The sequence below is a fragment of the Anabrus simplex genome, chromosome 1, assembly GCF_040414725.1.
Source record: "Anabrus simplex isolate iqAnaSimp1 chromosome 1, ASM4041472v1, whole genome shotgun sequence".
NCBI lineage: Eukaryota > Metazoa > Arthropoda > Insecta > Orthoptera > Tettigoniidae > Anabrus > Anabrus simplex.
In genome coordinates, this window is record NC_090265.1 from 400,034,577 (window position 1) to 400,056,806 (window position 22,230).

The following is a 22,230-nucleotide window of genomic DNA, read 5'->3' on the forward strand; positions in this document are numbered from 1 at the left end:
TTACGGGTGCGTTGAACAACTCATTACAAAATACACTTCCGACACTCTGGCGTCTGTTAAGATTGTCAACAATAGAAAAGACACGCAACTAATTCTTCTTCTACCGCTTTTTCCATATCTGTGGAGTCTTAGGTGCGAACTATAATGCACATGTGGATTTGGCCCTGTTTTACGGCCGGATGCCCTTCCTGCCGCAACCCTATATGGAACGATGTAATCACTATAGCGTGTTTCTGTGATGTTAGTAGTGTAGTGTGTGTTCTTAATATGAAGAGGAAAGTGTTGGCATACACACAAACACCCAGTCCCCGAGCCAGAAGAATCAGACGAGATTAAAATCCCCGGCCCAGCCAGGAATCGAACCCGGGACCCTCTGAACCGAAGGCCTCAACGCTGGACCTTCAGCCAGGGAGTCGGACAAAAGACATTCAACTAATAAAATTATTATTATTATTATTATTATTATTATTATTATTATTATTATTATTATTATTATTATTAGTCTATTATTAATGGGAATTCCTTTTTCTAAATGTGTCTTTATTCCATTGCAGATTGCCACAAGACAAAGGCACTAACGCTGTACTATTACAGAAGTACAAGACAAGTTGTGCATATCCCGGACATTCATACTTTTTACTTCTCAGATTGATTTTGCATCGGACTAAATAGCCTACTGCACATTTACGGTTTTCAGAGACGTTGAGGTGCGTGTTTGTTCCGCAGGAGTTCTTCTACGTGCCAGAAAAAAAGGCCTATGCAAGTTTGAAATACCACCGGACTGAGCTGGGATTGAACCCGCCAACTTTGACTCGGAGAACCAACGCTATAGGTCTACCATCTGAGCACGCAGTCCAACCATTCTATTATTAGTCTCTCTCTCTCTCTCTCTCTCTCTCTCTCTCTCTCTCTCTCTCTCTCTCTCTCTCTCTCTTTCTCTCTCTGCTACCCTCATATACAAGTAGTCTTTCAGAAAATTGTACCCTGTATTATCTGGTAGAGGAACACATTTAACAATCCTTGCCATATACTCTCTTTTCTAGACAGTGGCTTACGGAGTCAGACATCGAATTCCACTCATAGTTGCGTGCGTCGAAATACCGCATGTGCGATAAGGAAGTCCAGAAATTTGATTCCGATTTCATCGAATTTTGCCAGCTCTGCACCGCTTTGGTATTTAGACGACAATGATACTAGGTGTACGAGGTCGAGATAAGAGCCTTAGCCTCGACATATCCATCCCAGTTCTAAACTAACTGACTTCTGGTTAATGTTGTGTGTGTGGGGGGGGGGGGGGAAGTTCTGTAATATCTGATGGAATGTTATTTCTTACTCTGCACTGTTCCGTGAAATTGGCTACTTGATGATTGATAGCCCTTTGATTATATAGGAGAGGAACTGGTTTATTTGTACCCGTAAGTGTGTTTTCTAGGTAGTAGTTTATAGCCCTGAAAGTATGGAGGAAGTCATTGTTTAATCTGCTCACATACCATCACTCGCCGTTCATAAAAGGCTGATTAGATATTTATGACTACTTCAACAGAACAGGTGTGTACGACGAGGATTCGAGAATAATACACCGGCAAGCTAAAGATGTGCTGAAGTCACCATATGAGGCACTACTGTTTCTTATTCTAAAATAAGTCATCTGTTTATTAATACATTTATCTCTATAATATGAGCGGTTTACGTTACTAGTTACTAAACTTCTAGTCATGGCCAGGTAATTTCAGCCGCTGAAGCTGTTGTAATTACTACTACTACTACTAATAATACAGAGCTCGATAGCTGCAGTCGCTTAAGTGCGGCCAGTGTCCAGTATTCGGGAGATAGTAGGTTCGAACCCCACTGTCGGCAGCCCTGAAAATGGTTTTCCGTGGTTTCCCAGTTTCACACCAGGTAAATGCTGGGGCTGTACCTTAATTAAGGCCACGGCCGCTTCCTTCCCACTCCTAGCCCTACCCTGTCCCATCGTCGCCATAAGACCTATCTGTGTCGGTGCGACGTAAAACAACTAGCAAAAAACTACTACTACTACTACTACTACTACTACTACTACTACTACTACTACAGTATTACTACTGGCGGGGTCCGCTACCATCATAATAATATATCAATATATGTAAGCTGAGTGCTCAGCTAGTTGAATCCCCAACATCCAGCGTATAATAAAGATAGCGTAGATCTCACTGAAGAGGCCTAATAGTAAATGAAGAGTAAGGTAGTTTCCCGTTGCTTTACTAGCTAGGCCATTAGGCATGTCTAATAAGCTTACTGAAATGATTGCACCATCCCACCCTGTGTGCGGCTCTTTCACACTATTAATAAAAAATCGCATTACAAGTACCGGTATTGCTAATGCCTCAGTTACCTGCATATTGTCTAAACCAAAGATTAATGAAATTAACAAATTTATTTTAGCCCATTCCAGAAGACATTTTGAATGTGCTCAAATACGTCTTTCCTGCGAGACAAAATTCCGGTACCTGTTTGTCTCCGAAAACCGCAAAAGTAGGACGTAAAAACCAATTATACATTATTACAGTTTCATTGTTCTGAGTTCGATTCCCGGATCATCCAAAAAATGTGGATTCAGGGCTGGAAGGGCTGTCAGGTCAACTGAGGTGGTGTTGATATTAGAGACAGCGGACACGGTCAAGAAATCAAAGCGTTACGGCTAAGGATGTCATTACATCGGTCCCTTGTAAGTAGACTATATGTACAGGAGATCTGGCTAAACTGCTGTCATCTGTCATATTCTTAGTACAATTCGTGTACCATAGGGATTTTTTTTTTTCGTTCTTGTTCTAGTTTTCGGCACTCAGAGGGTACTCTGGAGTTCTTTTGCAAATCTGCCTGACTGATTCCTCAAGAGATCTCCGACCCTAGCCAGAACTGAACATGTAACCTTGACCTAAAGAAACTACCAGTAACGTAACAATTCGACCATCCGCTCCGGAAATGTCTTATCAGCATAGTGGGCAAATCACGAAACATCATTCACTATTTAAATATTGCTAATCATTGTAGCTGCCTGTTGTCATTTCTTGATGGATACAGTACTTTTGCATCCATCTCTTGGCACAGGCTAGAGTAAAGTGTAGCTTCCACCGAAGTCCCAGTCAACATCCATGGCTGTGACAATGTGGAATCTGCTGGGGTATGGGTAGTGCTGAGTAATGACATTCGGAGCACGACTAGTGCATCTGAGTGTTATGAAAGGTGTTGCTCATAGGGTCAGTCGTGCTGCAATAGCACTTTCTGGTCCAGTGAGGAAAGCAATGGCAAACTACCTCACTCCTCATCTTGCCTAGTACGCCTCATTTTGGTGCTGCCATTGGTTTTTGGGGTTTCCTTATAACCACATAACCTTTGGTGGTGCTATTTGAGGATCCAACCAGCTGATGGGCTGATGACCTAACAGACAGACAATCATAGTAGAATAGAATTAACAGTAGGCTAGATGAAATACAATTTAGGGAGCTAATGAGGAAAAGAGCGCATTAGTAGCGTGAATTCCAACATATTTTGAAGACACGGGTTGTAGAGGAACAAGAACTGCTATTTTCTAGCGTGCTTTCGATGAACAAATCATCTTGCATTGTGAACTGTCGCAGATAACGTCAACGAACTTGATCACCTTGATCCTCCCTTTTCTTTCAATTTTTCTCTCCGTCTGCTTTTAAAAAAATATTTAGAAGAGACGTTATGATAGAGCTAAGAGTAGGCTTCGTATTGTAAGTGTGTGGTGTCTTAGCGATGAGACAAAGACTTTGAGAAATGAAGCGTTTGCATGTATTTGAAGTATGAAAGAATGAGAAACGATTTTATTGATAAACGAGGGTGAGATTCGAGCCTGCCTAGCCTGTTTCGAAGCCACAGACACTCGCCATAGTGATAACAGATTTGATGCGTTGGACTTCCTTAGATACTTCTGCAAAATCGGAGAGGAACTTGACACAAATAATTGTGAAAAAATGCCAGACTCTGTTGATGGGGCGTAGTCATTACACACCTCAAGTTCAGCTGTTTGGAGAATTCGGTAGGGAAGAATTCAAAAGCGATTTGAACAGATATGTAACTTAATGCTAAGTCCACCTATGTCTTTCTTCTGGGACTTCATAAACCATGAAATCTCTAGTAGATGTAGCACTTTACCTGGTATAGATTTGTATATTGAAGTCATCGACCTTCTGCTTGCTGAGCAGATAGCACCCACGTGGAGTTGTTTGGTGGCTCCCTGCTGTTCCCTTGGGTAACAATGGCGGTGGGGCTCACGAGGAAATTCGGCAGGTGTCAGCTGTACCCTTTTATTTACGGACCCACGCAGTCAATTGTTTAGCTTTTGAGGAGGGGAAAGAAGTAGGAGCAGCAGGAAGAGAAGGGGTAGGGGAAATGACTCGTGTGAGTTCGATGGTCACTAGGGGTGAGAAACAGAGTTCCATACACGCATTCTTAGTCCTTACTGTCTTATCTGTCTGTAACCTTGGCCGTCATTACGAATTGTATGGTCAGCTCAAAGTAGTGGTGTTATCATTACTTACCTAATAAGTAAAACGTTTTTATTTCAATTGACTTCTTTTGTGAGATCATTCTATTACGCGATGCCTTCAGCCCATCCAAAGAGATGGACAATACGTGCGGTACCGGTAGGCCTATACGTTTCCCTTCTTCCTGTTTCGCAGTAATGCTATGGCTCACAGGGATGTACTAGTATATGGTAGCTCCGTGACACCATTACTCGTGTCTCATGACGGTTCTAATTGTCAAAGTGAACGAGTGATGATAACGCACCTTCATTTGAAGGAACTATTTTCATAAAAGCATAAGGCACACACACATCATTCTGAGTTATATTGATGATTTTAAACAATGTTGCCTGTTACAGGTAAGAGTAAACATAATTTTTTGACATATATTTTTGAAAGACATTTTAATTCAGTGTTTTGCAAATTTACAAGAAAGGATAAGTAGTGATTTAACAGAACAGGGGTAATAAATTAAGATAATCAACATTGTCCTTATTTTATCAATAAACTTAATACCTTCAATTCGTAGAAACATTTAATATAACTCTTCCAATAAATTTTCAAACAGCTTTCTTTCATCACAAAATTTCGGAATCTTCTGAACCCATTACACCACTTTACTCAACAGATCTCAATCGCAATATGCAAATATGACGAAATATTAAAATTGAATATTTCTGCCTTATGCCCTTATGGAACTAGTCTTGTCATTTACTTCCGATCTTAAGAGACTTCAGAGTGCCAGAATGTTACCCTGAAAATGTGATTATTTACACGACTGTAAATTTACGGACAGGGTGTCGAATGTTTAAGCACGTACAGTATATCAACCGACTGCGCTGGGATTCGAAATCACACACTTAAGCATAGAAGGCTTGCTCTTAACTAGTCACTTTGTATTAATAATGGCTCGAGACTATATTAATTTGAATTATATATTTTTAAAAATATAGGCCTTTCTATTTTTTCATCTTTTCAGTGATTTATCCAGCCTATTTATTTAGTACTGTAGATCTATAGGCCGGTCCCGTGGTGTAGGGGTATCGTGCCTGCCTTTCGACTGGAGGCCCCAGCCTCGATTCCCGGCCAGGTCAGGGATTTTTCTCTCGACCTGAGGGCTGGTTCGAGGTCCACTCAGCCTACGAGATTAGAATTGAGGAGCTAGCTGACAGTGAGATGGCGGCCCCGGTCTCGAAAGCCCAGAATAACGGCCGAGCGGATGCGTCGTGTTCACCACACGGCCTCTCGTAATCTGCAGGCCTTCGGGCTTAGCAGCGGTCGCTGAGCAGGCTAAAGCCCTTTCAAGGGCGTTAAGTGCCGTGGGGCTTGGTTTTGGTTTGGTAGATCTATAGCTGATTAAACCTTGCATAGTCTGAGTTCTTTGATACAAAATGAGAGCTTATACTGTAGTTCGTAATGTTTTTCTCTCTCAGGAGAGTGTGGGTGGAGATGATGGTAATAATTGTTTTAAGGAGGAAAATGAGACCACCAGGCTCCCTTAATATTAATTGTTGGGTACGGAGAGGGAGTTCGATCCCTAAAAGAACGAAAGCATCGTCTGAATAGGTATGGAAGTGAGCGATTTTCTTTTGATCTGCAATAGAGAGAGTGAAGATTACAAGAGTTGACCAAAGCGGTCGGATGGGGAAGTTGAAAGGGTAGAAAAAAGTGCCATACAATATTACAGTCTGTGGTAACGGAGATGAGGATAGGAACTAACCATCTAACACAATATTCGCGGGGTAAGTAATGTCGTTTTAGACAAGTTCTGCGGTCCAAATGCCTCGAAAGGACGTCCTAAATCACAATCGTGCTACGAAACCCAATTTTTCAGTGTGCTGGCCATGAATCAGTCTTTTTCTTCTTCCTAGGTATTTATCATTCGGGGTCGGCTTTTCTGGTCACTCTCTTCCAGTAATGTCTTGGACCCCATCCTTGGATATATATCACGCTGCTTCAAGTCGTTTGAAACACGAGCTTTCCATTTCATTTTCGGTCGTCCATCGCTGGATTTCCCTCAAACTCTAGCCGGTCGACTCGGATGTGCGACATAATCTTCAGGTCGTCTTTGAAGATGCCCGTATCACTGCATTCGCTTTTCTTTAAGCTTTCCTTTGATGGGAGTTACTCTTAGAGACTGGCACATAAACTCATTCAGATTTTTTTTTTTTTTTTCAAGTTGCTTTACTTCGCACCGACACAGATATAGGTCTTCTGGCGACGATGGGACGGGACATGGCTAGGAATGAGAAGAAAGCGGCCGTGGCCTTAATTAAGGTACAGCCCCAGCATTTGCCTGGTGTGAAAATGGAAAACCATCTTCAGGGCTGCCGACAGTGGGGTTCGAACCCACTATCTCCCGAATACCGGATACTGGCCACACTTAAGCGACTGCAGCAATCGAGCTCGGTATATTCAGAATTTTATCCAGTCGGGTTACCCCCACTAGCTCATCTTAATATACACATTTCTTCGACATGGAATTTCTGCTCATCTGTTCCTTTCGTAGTCCAACATTCAGAGCCATATAGTATGGCTGGGCGCACTATGTATGTATGTATGTATGTATGTATGTATGTATGTATGTATGTATGTATGTATAACCAACCCTTGTCTCGTTTCTCCACGGGGTCGGGTATGAAGCAAGATGAATCTTTGTGGCGAGTTTTTCTACCGGATGCACTTCCTGACGTCAACCTTATCAGAGGAGTTAATGAGATAAACGGAATGAGTTAATACTTGATGGTTGGAAGGAACATAGTGAATCTCTGCGGGGCCCATCTAGTCACCTCAGTAGTATAGGCTTAGCCTCTGTAACTTCGGGCCACGACCCCAAATAGGGTTTAATTGTAAACTTCTAGGAGTGCAAGTGTTCGCCTACACATAATTTTGAATTTTGGGTCGGTAATTGAACCTGTTGTTTTTCCACAAAGGCCTGGTAGAATGGGTACTCTATACCCCTGTGTCTTTTCTTTTATGTAGAAAAGTAGACTGATGAGCGCACAAGACAGTGCCTACTCTTGGAAGTTGTAAAATGTAGGTTGAGCCTTTGATAGGCCTGGATATTTCTGGAAATAGATTCAAAAATGTAAAAAATTATAGAGCATAGAGGCTCTTTCTATTCATATATTAGTGTAAATATTGAATTATGCCTTTGGGTGGCCGTAACGATGTAATGTTTGGAGAGTGTTCTAAGTAATTTTGTAGAGCAGATGGTGCTCTTGAAATACTGGGTATTTTAAATATTCTGTCTCCTTGTGTAGTAGAAGAAATTGGGAGGTTCGTCTCCTTTTCTGTTTTTTGAAAGGAATAATTAAAGGGCTTCAAGCTCAAAGCTTTGTTATTCGATTTTCTAAAAGTTGTTCAATTAGCTTGTAAGTAAAATTTGGTACCTGAATTTTTTAAAGTTTTATTTCTGAAAAAAGAAAACAAAAGAGAAAGAAGTATAACCATAAAGTTTTAAATCAATCTTCTGATTGGCCTATCTTGACCCATTTATGCCCGCACCTTCTTTCACCTCTGTAAACCACGAAAACCCCGTAACAAGTGGTAGCAGAGCGTGGTTTCGATCCACGGATCTCTGGGTTATGGGCCCAGCTCGCCTACTACTGTCGAATAGCAGCAAGGGATCTGCTCAAGCATAACGTCGCCATCTGATAGACTAATCTCTGTCAACAGCATCATACGCCCTCACTCCGTGTGAACACTGCGAAGAGGTATTGAAATTGAATCCGGGCTTTTGGCTCGCAATCAAGTGATTATAAATTATATACCACCACATCTCCTAACCTGCAAGCCAGCATTCTGATGGTGAACATTTTTCGACGAACGGGACTTGAACCTGCTAACCACAGCGTCAGACCATAGAGACTTGACGCCTTAACAATCATGGCCACCAGGCGGGTTTGGCTGGGCGCGCTATCTTTTTATTTATTTTGTCTTTAAGATGGACAGGCAATATTTTAGGAAAACCGGATACTGAATGTTTGTACGAATACAAAACTTCCTTGACTCTCACCGTCGTTTGAAAGTTTTTAAAAAATCGAATAGACCAAGCAGGGCGACCGTAGAGACTCCTTTCAATAGCTACAAAACTACATCACGTAGCCTCTGGGTGGAAACTGCGAGTTAGACTTTTCTCACCGGCAGAGATTAGTCTATTAGACGAGATTTTCCTGTACCCTGCACGTTCTAAACTAACTTCAGCTGTGAATCCCTGGCCTGCAAGAGAGATCAGTAAAATAATTAGGGATAGATCGACACCTTTCCTTCTTAAAATTGGTTCCCTAATATAATTCCATATGCGGAGTAGTCCATTGAAGACATTTGTATGATGTAACTCCTGCTGTTACGTGACCGCGGGTGGATAGATGTTATGGGTTTCTACCGGTTTGATCTTCAGCTTATACAAATAGACGTGAGGGAGAATCGCGCCACTTACTTGCAAATCGTCAAGTGAAGGTATGGACTTTGGTCTATAGGAAGCAGTCTAAGGGGATGAAACTGGTTCGTGGAATACAGGTTTCCACTCGTATTTCTGACCTTCAATAACAAAGATGTTTTTGTTTTTTTAAGTCGCTGAGATCGTAACTTGCATGCCCTTCGTCTTCGAAAAGCGTGTCATTACGACCGTGTTAGGGTCCAGCAGAATTTCTCTGATATATTTGATACGGGGCACAAAATACTTTCATATCATAATGGAACATTCATCAGAAATGGAGTCCTTTCTGTTTCCTAGAGCACTTTTCTTTGGTTCCTTCGAATAGACGACGTAGAGAACATAAAAGTATATACATTTTTCACCAACATGTACAGCAAGCTTTAATAGGCTCAATACAGCAGTCTTATAGAAGTATGGGTTCTAATTGAATTGACAGCCAAGTTATAGGCCTAATTAAAATGAAACGCAAAATGTACAGTGTGAGGCGAATGTGGAGGATAGGTTACCTAGTAGTGTAATGTACTCTACCTTGGAGGGTAAGACATGTAGAGGGAGACCGAAGTGACGATCGTCAGACGCAGTTTTTAATAAGAGGTACTGGGCAAGTTGGCCTTGCGGTTACGGGCGCACGGCTGTGAACTTTCATCCGAGAGATAGTCGGTTCGAATCCCACTGTCGGCAGCCCTGAAGATGGTTTTCCGTGGTTTTCCATTTTCACACCAGGCAAATACTGTGGCTGTACGTTAATTAATTCCACGGCCGCTTCCTATCCCATCGTCCCCATAAGAACTGTCTGTGTCGATTCGACATAAAGCCACTAGCAAGGAAAAAAATCCATTTTGAGAATCTGCTCCACATTCAGTTGACTTTTTCGTCCTTATTAGACTGTAATATTAATTTATGAGATATGATATTTTCTTTTCAACCACGAAATGTATGTATGTACCATAAATGTATTCTCACTCTGTAAATGCTGGCCGCATGGCCTTCGGAGGCATAACGCCAGTATATCAAATTTTTAAGAAAATTACTGGTAAATTAACGAACCAATTTTCAAAGTACTCTCAAACACTCGAGATTTCAAACCAAGGATGTATCAAGCCCAATTAATAATTAGTTTCGATTTATATAATTTCTACGTGCTTGCGGTCCATTTGTAACCTTGTTTCGAACTTGATTTTCTGTGTCAGGGCCAAGATTATGAAGTACAAAAGCTCAACGCTGTGGTTGGAGTGCGGGGGGGGGGGGGAATGCATAGGGAATACCATAATTTAAAACAATCAAACCCACTCTTTAATAGTCCTTTGAACTATGAATCCACTAATAAAATAAACATCATACTGACTGTAGATTATATCCCTTCAGTGATTTACTGTTACCTCCTGCAATGAAAGTGGTTTGAAACACTTTATTTCAATGCTAATATACATTATCAAGTATTATTAGTGTGCTCTTCATATAAATTAAATGATCTGAACTTCTACCTGCTTCTTCGTGAAAGGGTTAGCTAAAAAGCAAGCGGGAGCTATTGTTATAAAGGTTGTCTCCAGTTACTCTAGATAGCGGTGGTTAAACACACAGCATATTCCCTCATTGCAGTTGGACCTCCAATTGTGACAAAATGAATGGGTATAATAATAATAATAATAATAATAATAATAATAATAATAATAATAATAATAATAATAATGCCTGTATGCCATGGACTGTCTGCCAATAAATACAAAAGCGTGACTTAAAAATGGAATTCAGGCAAAGAAGAATTCTCAAACAAATCCTAACCGCGGTACTGGAAGATGGGAATACCGGTGACACTACAGTTCAGCGCTCATTTCACAGACAGGGAAGATCTCTAACTGTGCCAGGAAAAGGACGGTAGCTTTCTAATGTCATATGGCAAGATTATCTCCCAACAGAGCAACCATCGCCTGCTCACCTTCTGGCACAACAAAACTGTCCGTAGACTATCACATGGCTGACAGGGACTGAGAAGGGCATGAAAGAACTGAAGCTGAAACTTTCAAAACAGACTGACTGTGAGACAGCCTGAAGAATGCCCGTAGTTTTCAGGACAATGCACTGAAGGAGAAAGGTACCCCCTGGGTCAAAGCAAAGAAAAGAGCTACATCGGGAAAAGATGCGACAGTACCGAGTGAAGATCAAAGCCCAACAGTTGAACTAACGTAGTCCCAAGTAGGCCTATTCGACATTATTCATTTAATTATTTATTAATTATTAATAATTAATAATAATGAAATGAAATATAAATAATTAATAATTAAATTATTATTATTGTTGTTGTTGTTGTATTCCCCTTAACACCACCTACTGCCCACCACTTCAGTAAAAATTCCTGGGCACGCTGTTGATCATAATAATAATAATAAGTTGTCAGTTGATAGATTTGTGTTCAGCATGTCCATTTTCTTATTTGGTAATTAGATCTGCCTGTCAAGCTTGGTTGTAGTTTTTGTTGAAGTACAACTCGTTTTCTGACCACGGCTTGCAGCCCTGAATTCGGTTGCGGTTACTAGTGTCTTTTTCTTCTTTCGTTAATGTTGTGTGACCGTCAAGGATGTGTGCATACCGTTCTGGTTAGACAGCCTTGGCCCTGGGTGTCTGCCCGTCTGGTGTCTAGTCTTGCTATAGTCAAGGCGGGTAGGATTCCTGAACCTGATAGGCACTCATTTCCTGTTCGCCAACGCTACGTACCAGGAACTAAAGACAAGAAGCACGTTTTCTTTCTCGTTACATCCTTTAATTGTTCACTCTCACTGCAGGGCTATCACTGAAACATATTTTGTGATTTAAATTTGACCAACTTGTTTGTCTAGCTTTGGAGGTTACAGTGAAGGATTAATGATTGGGAATATCGTGGCATGTATACTGTAGGCTAACCGTACTTCCAGGATTAGCCGGGACAGTCTTGGCTTTGCAATTGGCCCTGGATGCTGTCCGGAGTTGAAAAATGATCGGGGTTTTGGGAATCTAAACGCGAAAATAGCTGTTAAATGTTTGCAACCGGCAAGGACTTTTTTATTTTTCTATTTTTAAAGTTGATAATTCTATACAAGTTTAACATCGATTATATCCTTCCCTCAAAGAATAGCTGCGTCTTATGCTGTCTTGAAGGTCCTGCACTGCGGCGGGTTAGTGACGATCCATGTTTTAATAGAAAGTCTGCGTTTAACGATAAGCTGCAGCAGGAATACAAATTTTTAAAATCCTATAACAAAAATTACAATGATAGTGTGCAATGCACATTGTGTAATGGAGCGTTTTCTGTTGCATATAAAGGAATAGGTGATATTGAAGACCAAATGAAGAAGCTAAATATAGCAGTAAAAAAGCTGCTGTTTCAACTAGCACAAGATTTTCTTTCCTGTGCAATTCAAATAATAAACGATTCGAATTCTTACTATAAAGTATTTACCTTAACTGTTCAATTGTTACTTAAAAATTTTAAATAAAAAATCGTTACTTAAAGTTATTTTCAATATTAGGAAAATCAGTAGGAGCCTTGAAAAAAGTCCGCAATAACGAGTCCTAGATTATACCCCATAAAGTACGGTAAGTCTTGGTCTAGTTGTCTGCTGTACGATTCCCAGCCTCTAGCAAGCTGCTTAGCACGCCTAATACTGAGGTAGGTTAAGGGACGGTAAGGAACTGGCCGCCTGTAACACATTCAGGATTAGAATTTTTGTTTAAATAGGTATGTAGGGTTGGTAAGAAATGTGAAAAAAGACCTTTCACTTATTCGACAATTAGTGTGTTTTATAAGAATTTGGTTGCATAAAGAATAAGAATTGATTAGCCTGTTTTTAAGAGTGTAGCGATGACAAAATACAAATTGTAATAAGCACTATTATGTAAGAAAGATGTAAGCTTTCAGACGCAATATGCAATATTATCTTTACATCACTCTGTTTTCAGACCGACTTCGCTGTACGGGAGTGAAGATGGGAGGACTGAGGATATCTTACTCACAAACCGAAGGTAACATACATGAAATTAACGAGAATGGTTCCTTGTTGCAAAGGAGTGAGAACAGTGGCAGGAGGGTACTCGCAATAAGGAGATAAAGGCTGAGTTGCATCGGTGGTAGAGAACAGGTTACCAAGGAGAATAATGTAGGCTGTACTGCCATGGAGGGTAATATAAGTAGAGGGAGAACAAGGCTATGATGGTTAGACTCATGTGACCACCGGTCATAGGCCTATTTGAAGGCGCTGAAATACACCAGCCTCGTGTTAGTAAATTTACCGGACCGGGAAAACTCCTGTGGGTCAAAGTACTGGTATCTTGACGACTCCGAAAATCTAAATACAAGGTGGTTGATAAAAGTACTGCAAAACTGGCAAAATGACATTTCGACATGCTTAGGTGGCCATTATTATTATTATTATTATTATTATTATTATTATTATTATTATTATTATTATTATTATTTATTATTATTATTTATTATTTATATATTAAAACAGTTTACTAGAAACTGCCTGGCCGAGGCGGTAAAGGCGTGCTCGGTTCGCCTGGAAGGACGTGGGTTCGAATCCCCATCAGGAAGTCGTAAAATTTAAGAAACGAGATTTCCACTTCCGGAGGTGCACATGCCCTGAGGTTCAGTCAGCCTACGCCAAAACTGAGTACCAGGTTAATTCCTGGGGCCAAAAGCGGCCGGGCGTAGAGCTAACCACTCTACCCCATCAAGTGCCGAGGTTATGGGTAGTGTAAGCCTTTACCTTCCACCCCTCCAAGGGCCTTCGTGGCCTGTATGGAAATGACTTTGCTTTGCTTTATGCTAGAAACAGTTTTGGCAAACCCGTCCGTCCGTTCTACTGGACCAAGTAGCTTCATTTTTGTTTTATTCTCTTCAGAATTACCCGCTAGTGAATCATCAGACATTGGTAGGTCTCCAAGTTCAGCCAAATTTGAGTAATTATAAAATCAAATCATTAAATGAACACTCCAATAATTCCGTACTTAGTAAGTTGCTAAGCGACTAACACTTTCATTAATGTTCTGATAAATGTAATTTTTTTCATCCTTACTAATTTGATTGCATGCAACTGTTTGATTTTTTTTTTTTTTTGCTTTACGTCGCACCGACACAGATAGGTCTTATGGCGACGATGGGACAGGGAAGGGCTGGGAGTGGGAAGGAAGTGGCCGTGGCCTTAATTAAGGTACAGCCCCAGCATTTGCCTGGTGTGAAAATGGGAAACCATGGAAAATCATCTTCAGGGCTGCCGACAGTGGGGTTCGAACCTACTATCTCCCGAATACTGGATACTGGCCGCACTTAAACGACTGCAGCTATCGAGCTCGGTGTTTGATTTCTAACTGTCAATCTAGAGTGTATACACTTCCTCTGATCACGGAAGAATACTATTCCCTGCTAGATACTCTTTGATTTTTTCAACCCCAGCTTCCAAATATATTCAACAGATGACGGAGCGTTCCTAATAAAATTTACATGCTGTTAAGATAAAAATCTACGTACAAACAGACCCCGTCATGACATACGCCTTAGACATTATCTGGGAACACCTATCGAAGGATAACCTAGCTACACTAGAACGAGTGAAGGCCATGTATCTTTAAAATGTTCTCTGCATGGAAAAAGACGCTCCTTCGAGACTAACCTATGAGCTCACAAGACAACCGTTCTACATAGAAGTGCGTTTGAAAATACCATAGCCTTCTGCGATACAATGCCAGGCTTTACATCAAGAACTGCAGGATTAAAAAAAAAAGCGAATATATGGATATATTTTTACCAAAGATACATGATGACGTAAGAATGGATGGATTCTGACTACAAACTGCGGCATACCGGAACGCGCTTCTTATTAAATGTTCATACAAGTATTAAAAAAGGGCAGGCAAAATAATGTGACTATGACAAGATGAGTTATTTGACCTATTTGTAACGAATGCTGTGGAGTAGCATAGGTCCTCTGGTTATTAATTAATTTATTTATTTTGGTCATCTGAGGACCATTGTAAAGTAACCGTGTGCATTCATCTGGACCCTTCTTTCCTTGACTTCCAATAGTTCTTCATATTTTCACTGTGCTGTATCCTCCTCTCTTGTCTTCTTTTCCTTCTCCTAAAAACCTTGAAATTTTGTATCAATCTTCAAAAAACTGTTATTCGTCTGTTATTCCAGTCTGTCATATTATTATTATACATCCCCTGCCTGCTGTCATTTCTTGATGGATACAGTACTTTTGCATCCATCTCCTGGCACAGGCCAGAGTAAAGTGTAGCTTCCACCGAATTCCCAGTCTCATCCATGGCTGTGACAATATGGAAGTTGTTGGGGTATGGGTAGTGCTGAGTAATGACATTCAGAGCATGACTAGTGCATCTGAGTGTTATGAAAGGTGCTGCTTATAGGGTCAGTCGTGCTGCAGTAGTACCTACTTTCTGACCCAGTGAGGAAAGCAGTGGCAAACTACCTCACTCCTCATCTTGCCTAGTACGCCTCATTTTGGTGCTGCCATTGGTTTTTGGGGTTTCCTTATAACCGCATAACCTTTGGCGGTGCTATTTGAGGATCCAACCAGCCTCTGGGCTGATGACCTAACAGACATTATACATCCACTTCTGCTTAACACCGGGTTGTTGAAAAAGGTTCATTCAGGAACCAGTGAATTTGACTTCCTGTTCGGATGCAACTCAAAGTGAAGGAACAATTTCTGAAACAATAGCACATAGAATAAGGGGAAGTGAGTTTGTAATTTCCTAATTAGTATATTCAGGTGTATATGACGATATTATGTAATTAGGGCAAGTGTCGAAGGATGTGTGTGGTGCGGAAGTTAACAGGAACCGTTACACCAGTTTAGCAAGTTCATATTTTACCCCGCCGCCTTAGGCAGTGTCCCAGTTCCGTCTTCCCGCCCTCGTCCCTTCAGGTAGCTGTGACCTGACCCCAGCCGACCCATCTTTTTGTCCAAGAAATGGAGTTTTAGTTGCCGAGCAGTTTTTACGATCTATAGAAAGCATTGATAAAATAATGTAGCAATATACCCTCCCCTTGAGCATTTTTTGAACGCTCGGTTTGTCAAGCTCAGGTGTTAACTTAAGTATTCTAACAGGATTTTTTTAACGTTTCCCACAATCTGGAATATTTAAGAATAGCGGTGTCCTCTTTTTATTCAGCTTTTTTAAAAGATTTAGATGCCCCTCACCATTTATCATCCTTCATTCTTGTCTCTAAGCCTGAGAAAGCAGGTTGAAGCTAAAGCAGATGGGGAAACAATGTTGTTTGAGAATAACTCAATTCCCGATGTGCTTCTCTTCGATGGGAACGGTTCGGGGTTCTTGGAGGCTGACAAAATACCAGGACCTTTATTCTATTCAAAATGTACACAAAACTGCGTGTGATTTTCTAGAAGTCAAATACTGTAGCTCCATGATTTATAAGTGGAAGACTGATGCAAGATAAGAAACGAAAATCCAAAAGCCTGTTTCCAGTCATTTTTAGACCGGTTCAGGAATGGAATGAATGAAGCCCCATCTAACGGCGAGGATAGAAAATGTGACGACTGCCGAAGCTTGTCGCAATCCTCTGGGGCAATGATTAATGAAATGAAATCTATTGGAGAGTGTTGCTGGAATGAAAGATGACAGGGAAAACCGGAGTACCCGGAGAAAAACCTGTCCTGCCTCCGCTTTGTCCAGCATCAATCTCACATGAAGTGGCCGGGATTTGAACCACGGTATCCAGCGGTGAGAGGCCGGCGCGCTGCCGCCTGAGCCACGGAGGCTGCAAGATAAGAATACTACAATATTACTCATCTTTTCTTCTTCCGAGTGCGTACGTATTTCTCCATAGACCCTCTTGTGTGTACAATGTCGAAACTAAGTAGGCCTACTAGTCATGCAGGTGAATAATAATAATAATAATAATAATAATAATAATAATAATAATAATAATAATAATAACCCCTTCGAACATTTTTTTGAATTATTGAAGGTATACCGGGACCTCTATTCATTCTAAATGTTCAAAAAAAAAGTGTGGGTTTTTTTTGCTATTTACTTTACGTCGCACCGACACAGGTGTTATGGCGACGATGGGCCAGGAAAGGCCTAGAAATAGGAAGGAAGCGGCCGTTGCCTTAATTAAGGTACAGCCCCAGCATTTGCCTGGTGCGAAAATGGGAAACCACGGAAAACCATCTTCAGGGCTGCCGGCGGAGGGATTCGAACCCACTATCTCCTGGATGCGAGCTCACAGCTGCGCGCCCCTAACCGCACGGCCAAATAGCCCGGTAAGAGTGTGATCTTCAAATGGCTGCATGTTTTATAAGTTGACGATTGTTGTTAGAAGAAAATACTAATATTAGGCCTATTATTATTATTATTTTTATTTTTATTTTTATTTTTATTTTTTTATTTTTATTTTTATTTTTTTTATTATTATTTTCCTAAGTATGTGATTATGTACTGTACGTAGTGGTTAAGTGTAAGAGAGGGCCGTGAGCCCTAACTTCGCCACATACAAAGGCATAAAATAAATAAATAAATAATTATTATTATTATTATTATTATTAACAGTATATATGCTTAGTACCTATTTATCGGAATTAATAGCGCCATTATTTGTATTCATATGTGGAAAGCACTTCTATTAAATGAATATTATTTTTAAATGCGCTGTATGCAGCCCAGAAATTAAGAAACTACTATGTCCTATGGGAAAGTGATCATCCTGGTCTTGGTACTGAAATAATAAACTACACGACATCTTTTCCCAACCGACTGTTGTACTTGAACCCATCTATTTACTAAATCCATTGACAGTAACAACCATAGTTTGTATACTTGTAAAATGCCTAGATTTTCCATTCTTCAAAATAAACTGTTTGCCATTTTCAGTTCGATCAAATTATAAGTTCAGTTATGCGTTCACCTCTGAAGGTAGTGGGATCGAATCTCAATGTAAATACAATATAGCGGTATCAGTAGATTTACTGGTCCATTAATTCTTTTTCAGCATAACATTTCGGTCTTAAGATTGATACTCGTTGAACACAAAGTATCATCACTTTTCATTTCGCCCTGTCTTATTTGTCCACATTGTGTTTGCTGCTCATTGTGTATTTGAATATCTTACAGATTTGGCGGATCTGACGCAAAGTTCCGTTATTTATGCCTGTCCCCATCTTACCCAGTGACGTGTCCCAGGTATCTCTCCGAGTGAAGCGGGTTGCGAACACGTTAACAGAACATACGAGAATCCCTTTGTATGAATAAAAAGTAACTATGCGTGAATTGGACGAATATTCTTAAAAAAGGGAAGTTAGCATATTAATATATTGGTTCCCAGGACAGGATTCTCATAAATCTTCCTATTCTCCTCTCCCGGTATATCGCAAAATTTCTCACGATCTTTGCATAGATATGTCGTTCCGATCTGAGCTCCCTCGTTTTTTAAGAGAAAAAGTAGTTTCTTCCGGTAAAAGAGAAAAAAAAGAAATATCGAGGCAATTTACTGTGTTTCCTTGCTGCTTCCTAGCGTTCTTTGTGTTGAGACAGTGAGGTGCGGACGTCCCTATACGAAAACCTGTTCCGTGGTAATCCGAGGGGTCGCACCCTACTTCCAGAGATCTGCAGAAACTTTTTTAAGCTGTGAAGCAGCCAGCGTAAAAAAAGAAGTAAACCTAACTGTCTTTGACCTCCTTTCTCTGGAGAAAAAAATAGGGTGTATAAAAAAATGTTCCATTCTTTCTTTCCCTCATTCCTCCCCAAAATAAGGGTGGAAGATTTAAAACAGCCTCTCGCTTAGTCTCACCCATTTTTCATCTCCTTCCTAGTTTGTAAATCTCTCTCGCACATATACAGTGAGCCAGCCCTCAAGTCATCCTTCAAGGTTACAGCGTGGACTACAAGGCCTGTCGGGAGCAACCAGCACTTCCCATCCTACTAATGCTTATTTGTTTAATCTGAATGTGTTGTACATGCCGACTTAAATGTTGGGCGTGTAATCTGGTATCATGATGTACCTTAATTTATTTAAAACGTGTTATTATTGCCTTGAATAATGTAAAAGGATGTAGTCTTCGACATAATTTTCTTTTAGATTTTATTTAGAGACAGGGACAAATACAGAAGTTGGGAGATGATTTATGGTCAATTTTCCCGGGGAATGTTTCCCTAGAATCATTTTTCCCAACCTGCATGTCCCTTTTCCCTTAAAACCATGTTTCGGTACATGTACTGTAGTTTCACCAATCCTGTTCCCTTAGACACAATTTTTTTCGTTTTTATAAGTATTAAAAGTAATTTATTTTTTCATAATGGGAAAATGTAACAGAGTTCTTATTCATAATGAAGTATATTGGTGAAAAATATTCTTGCTAAAAATATGCGTGCAGAAGTATTTCGGGGTAAATGTACACAATATTGCCCTGGGAGTGAATGGTACTGGGAAGAATAGTTTTGGCAAAGAATGCATGATGAGAGAAAGTACTCGTATTTAGGTGAAAATGTACATGGAAAAATAAGGAAGAAATAGTTTATGGAAAACCTTGCTGACAAAAAATTTCGGGAACATCGGTAGATCCGTGAATGAGTGATTAAACTAAATGTAGAACACTTTTTTAGTCTTCCGAGGCTATCACTAGTTGGAATGAATTGTGTTTGGCTTGAACACAATAAATTCAGGATATACCTAACATATTGCTTATTGTCGCACATACAATATGTGGCATGTTTCCTTAGATAAGTCATCAAAATTCTAATCTTAATTCACTGTGGGGGCACTTACTCTCTAAATGCATTTCTACACTAGTTAAAGATTTGTTTCCGATATTGTTCAGAACTCTTTGTGACCTTCGTTATTAAGATCCAAAGGAAAGCAGAGCGGTTTGTTCTGGGTGATTTCCGATAAAATAGTAGTATTACTGAAACGTTGTACAGGCTTGGGAAGATTTCCGAGTAGGCCTAAGGAGACGAACAGCTCGACTAAATGTTCCGACCTGTCAGTGGAGAGATGGCTTGTTACGGCATTGCTGGACGAATAACATTGAGTGGAGTTTTTAAAAGTAGGAAAGGTCAGAATATGAAGATAAAGTTGAAATTAAAGATGACAAATTGAGGCAAAACTAGTGTATAAGAAGAGGATTGAGGGGTGGGAATAATTTACCTAGGGAGATGTTTGACCCATTTTCAACTTCTTTGAAATCAAAGAAGACTAGGTAAACAACTGATAGCGGGTCTACCAGCTGGATGACAACCCTAAATGCAGATCATTGATTGATTGATTGATTGATTGATTGATTGATTAGCTGTACTAGCCATTTTTCGAACAACATATCCGAAGGGTTAGCTGGAGAAGGTAATTAGGCACCACTTTCGTTGACACAAAAGTCCTTGCCGTATAGTATATTTCCCGCCCAATGGGGGCCGATGACTACTTGATTTTGCATAGTATACAAGCAATAACGACTTTCAACCGCTACCATTCGTCCTTACGACGACGGAACAATATTTCTATATCAGCAATGTTCGCTGTTGATGAACATAGCAGTAAAAATCGAAATGAGTTAATATCTCTGTTGTCATAGCTCTGTCTCGTTCATTTCCGTAACTCTTAGTTTTAAATCATTAGAAACTGAGTCTAATCATCGTCTTGGTCTCCCTCTACTTCTCTTACCCTCCATAACCGAGTTCATTATTCTCCTAGTTAACCTATCTTCCTCCATTTGCCTCACATGACGCCACTAACTAAAGTCTGTTAATGCGTACAGCTTCATCAATCGAATTCATTCCTGACTTAACCTTTATCTCCTCATTCAGAGTAGGCCTACCCTCCTGCCACTGTTCCCAACTGTTTGTACCAGACATTCTTCTCTCTACTTTCATGTCTATTCTTCTAACTTATAAGATATCCTGAATCCACCCATCTTTCACTCCCGCAAAGCAAAGTTGGTCTGAAAACAGACAGGTGTACAGATAATTTCGTCCAGGAACGAACTTCTTTCTTACAGAATACTGTTGATCGCAACTGATAGCTCACTGCGCTAGTTATGCTGCACCTTGATTCAATCACAATTACTGTACTAACATCGTGGGATAATACAGATAGTAAATTATTATTATTATTATTATTATTATTATTATTATTATTATTATTATTATTATTATTATTATTATTATTATTATTATTATTCCCAAACCTTCAGTGTGAGGTTGTTTCTAGAATCAGATGTTCCTAAAAACGTTGCTGAAGAAATGAGATCTTGTTAAATGGATGAACTGTTGGGCAATGTCTATATCCACATGTGAATGTTACATAATTCTGCGTGCCGTTGGGCCAGCTGTGGACCTCGTGAGCCGCTGTCTTCTAGCGAAAGGGATCTTTCGTCTTTTTCTCTTTTTTTCTTTATCTGGAGAGGTTAGCCTGGGGTTAGTGGAGGGTGAGCATTTTACTCGGCTTGCTCCCCTTCTCTTGGTTCCCTTAAAAAGCGCAGAGGAATGTGCGAGGAAGACAGCGTGTACACGTACAGGTCACGATCAGCCTCAGAGAAGCCAGCACACATGTTGCTGCAGACCAGACAGAGAACTTGCTGTACTTTGTTTAGCTTCAATTTGTAGGTTGCGTTTGGATATTGTACAGTGGAATCAATTACAAGTTGATGTTAATCCGATGATAAACGGATGATAATACATTGGTATGCCTTTCAGCGTTCAGTTGTTAGCCTTTGTGAAATAACTCTCTGCTTCCACAGTCCTCTATTTGCAACAATCTCCGTGGCCTCATTTAGTTCTGCACCTCTTATTTATATTTACATCATTAAAAACCGAGACTAACCCTCGTTGTCTTCGTCTCCCTTTACGTCTCTTACCCTCAATGACAGAATCCTTTATTCTCCTAGGTAACCTGTCCTTCACTCGTCTCACATGACCCCACCACCGTGGCCGGTTTATGCACACGGCTTCATACATTGAGCCTATTCCTAACAGATCATCTCCTAATAATAATAATAATAATAATAATAATAATAATAATAATAATAATAATAATAATAATAATAATAATAATAATAATTGGTTAAATACTTAGAAGATTGATTGCATCCTCAACTGACCCACCGTCAACTGCCTTAGGAGCCACTGAAGAGGCCTACTAAAAACATGGTTGATGCTAGTTTCCCGTTGCGTTCCTAGCCAAGTCAGAAGGTGCTATTGCGTATCAATCTGCCAAGTCCACTGAAATGCATACATCGACCACTCTACCATATG

General features: G+C 40.2%; 1 protein-coding gene across 1 annotated transcript in view; it reads left to right on the forward strand.

Annotated features, from left to right (window-relative positions):
* LOC136856845 (uncharacterized) overlaps positions 1-22,230 on the forward strand; it is a 1,106,690-nt gene that overhangs the window by 1,033,962 nt on the left and 50,498 nt on the right. Inside the window, exon 7 of the mRNA XM_068227126.1 lies at positions 12,904-12,966. Coding sequence (XP_068083227.1) covers positions 12,904-12,966 — 63 coding nt within the window. The remainder of the gene's footprint in view (positions 1-12,903; positions 12,967-22,230) is intronic.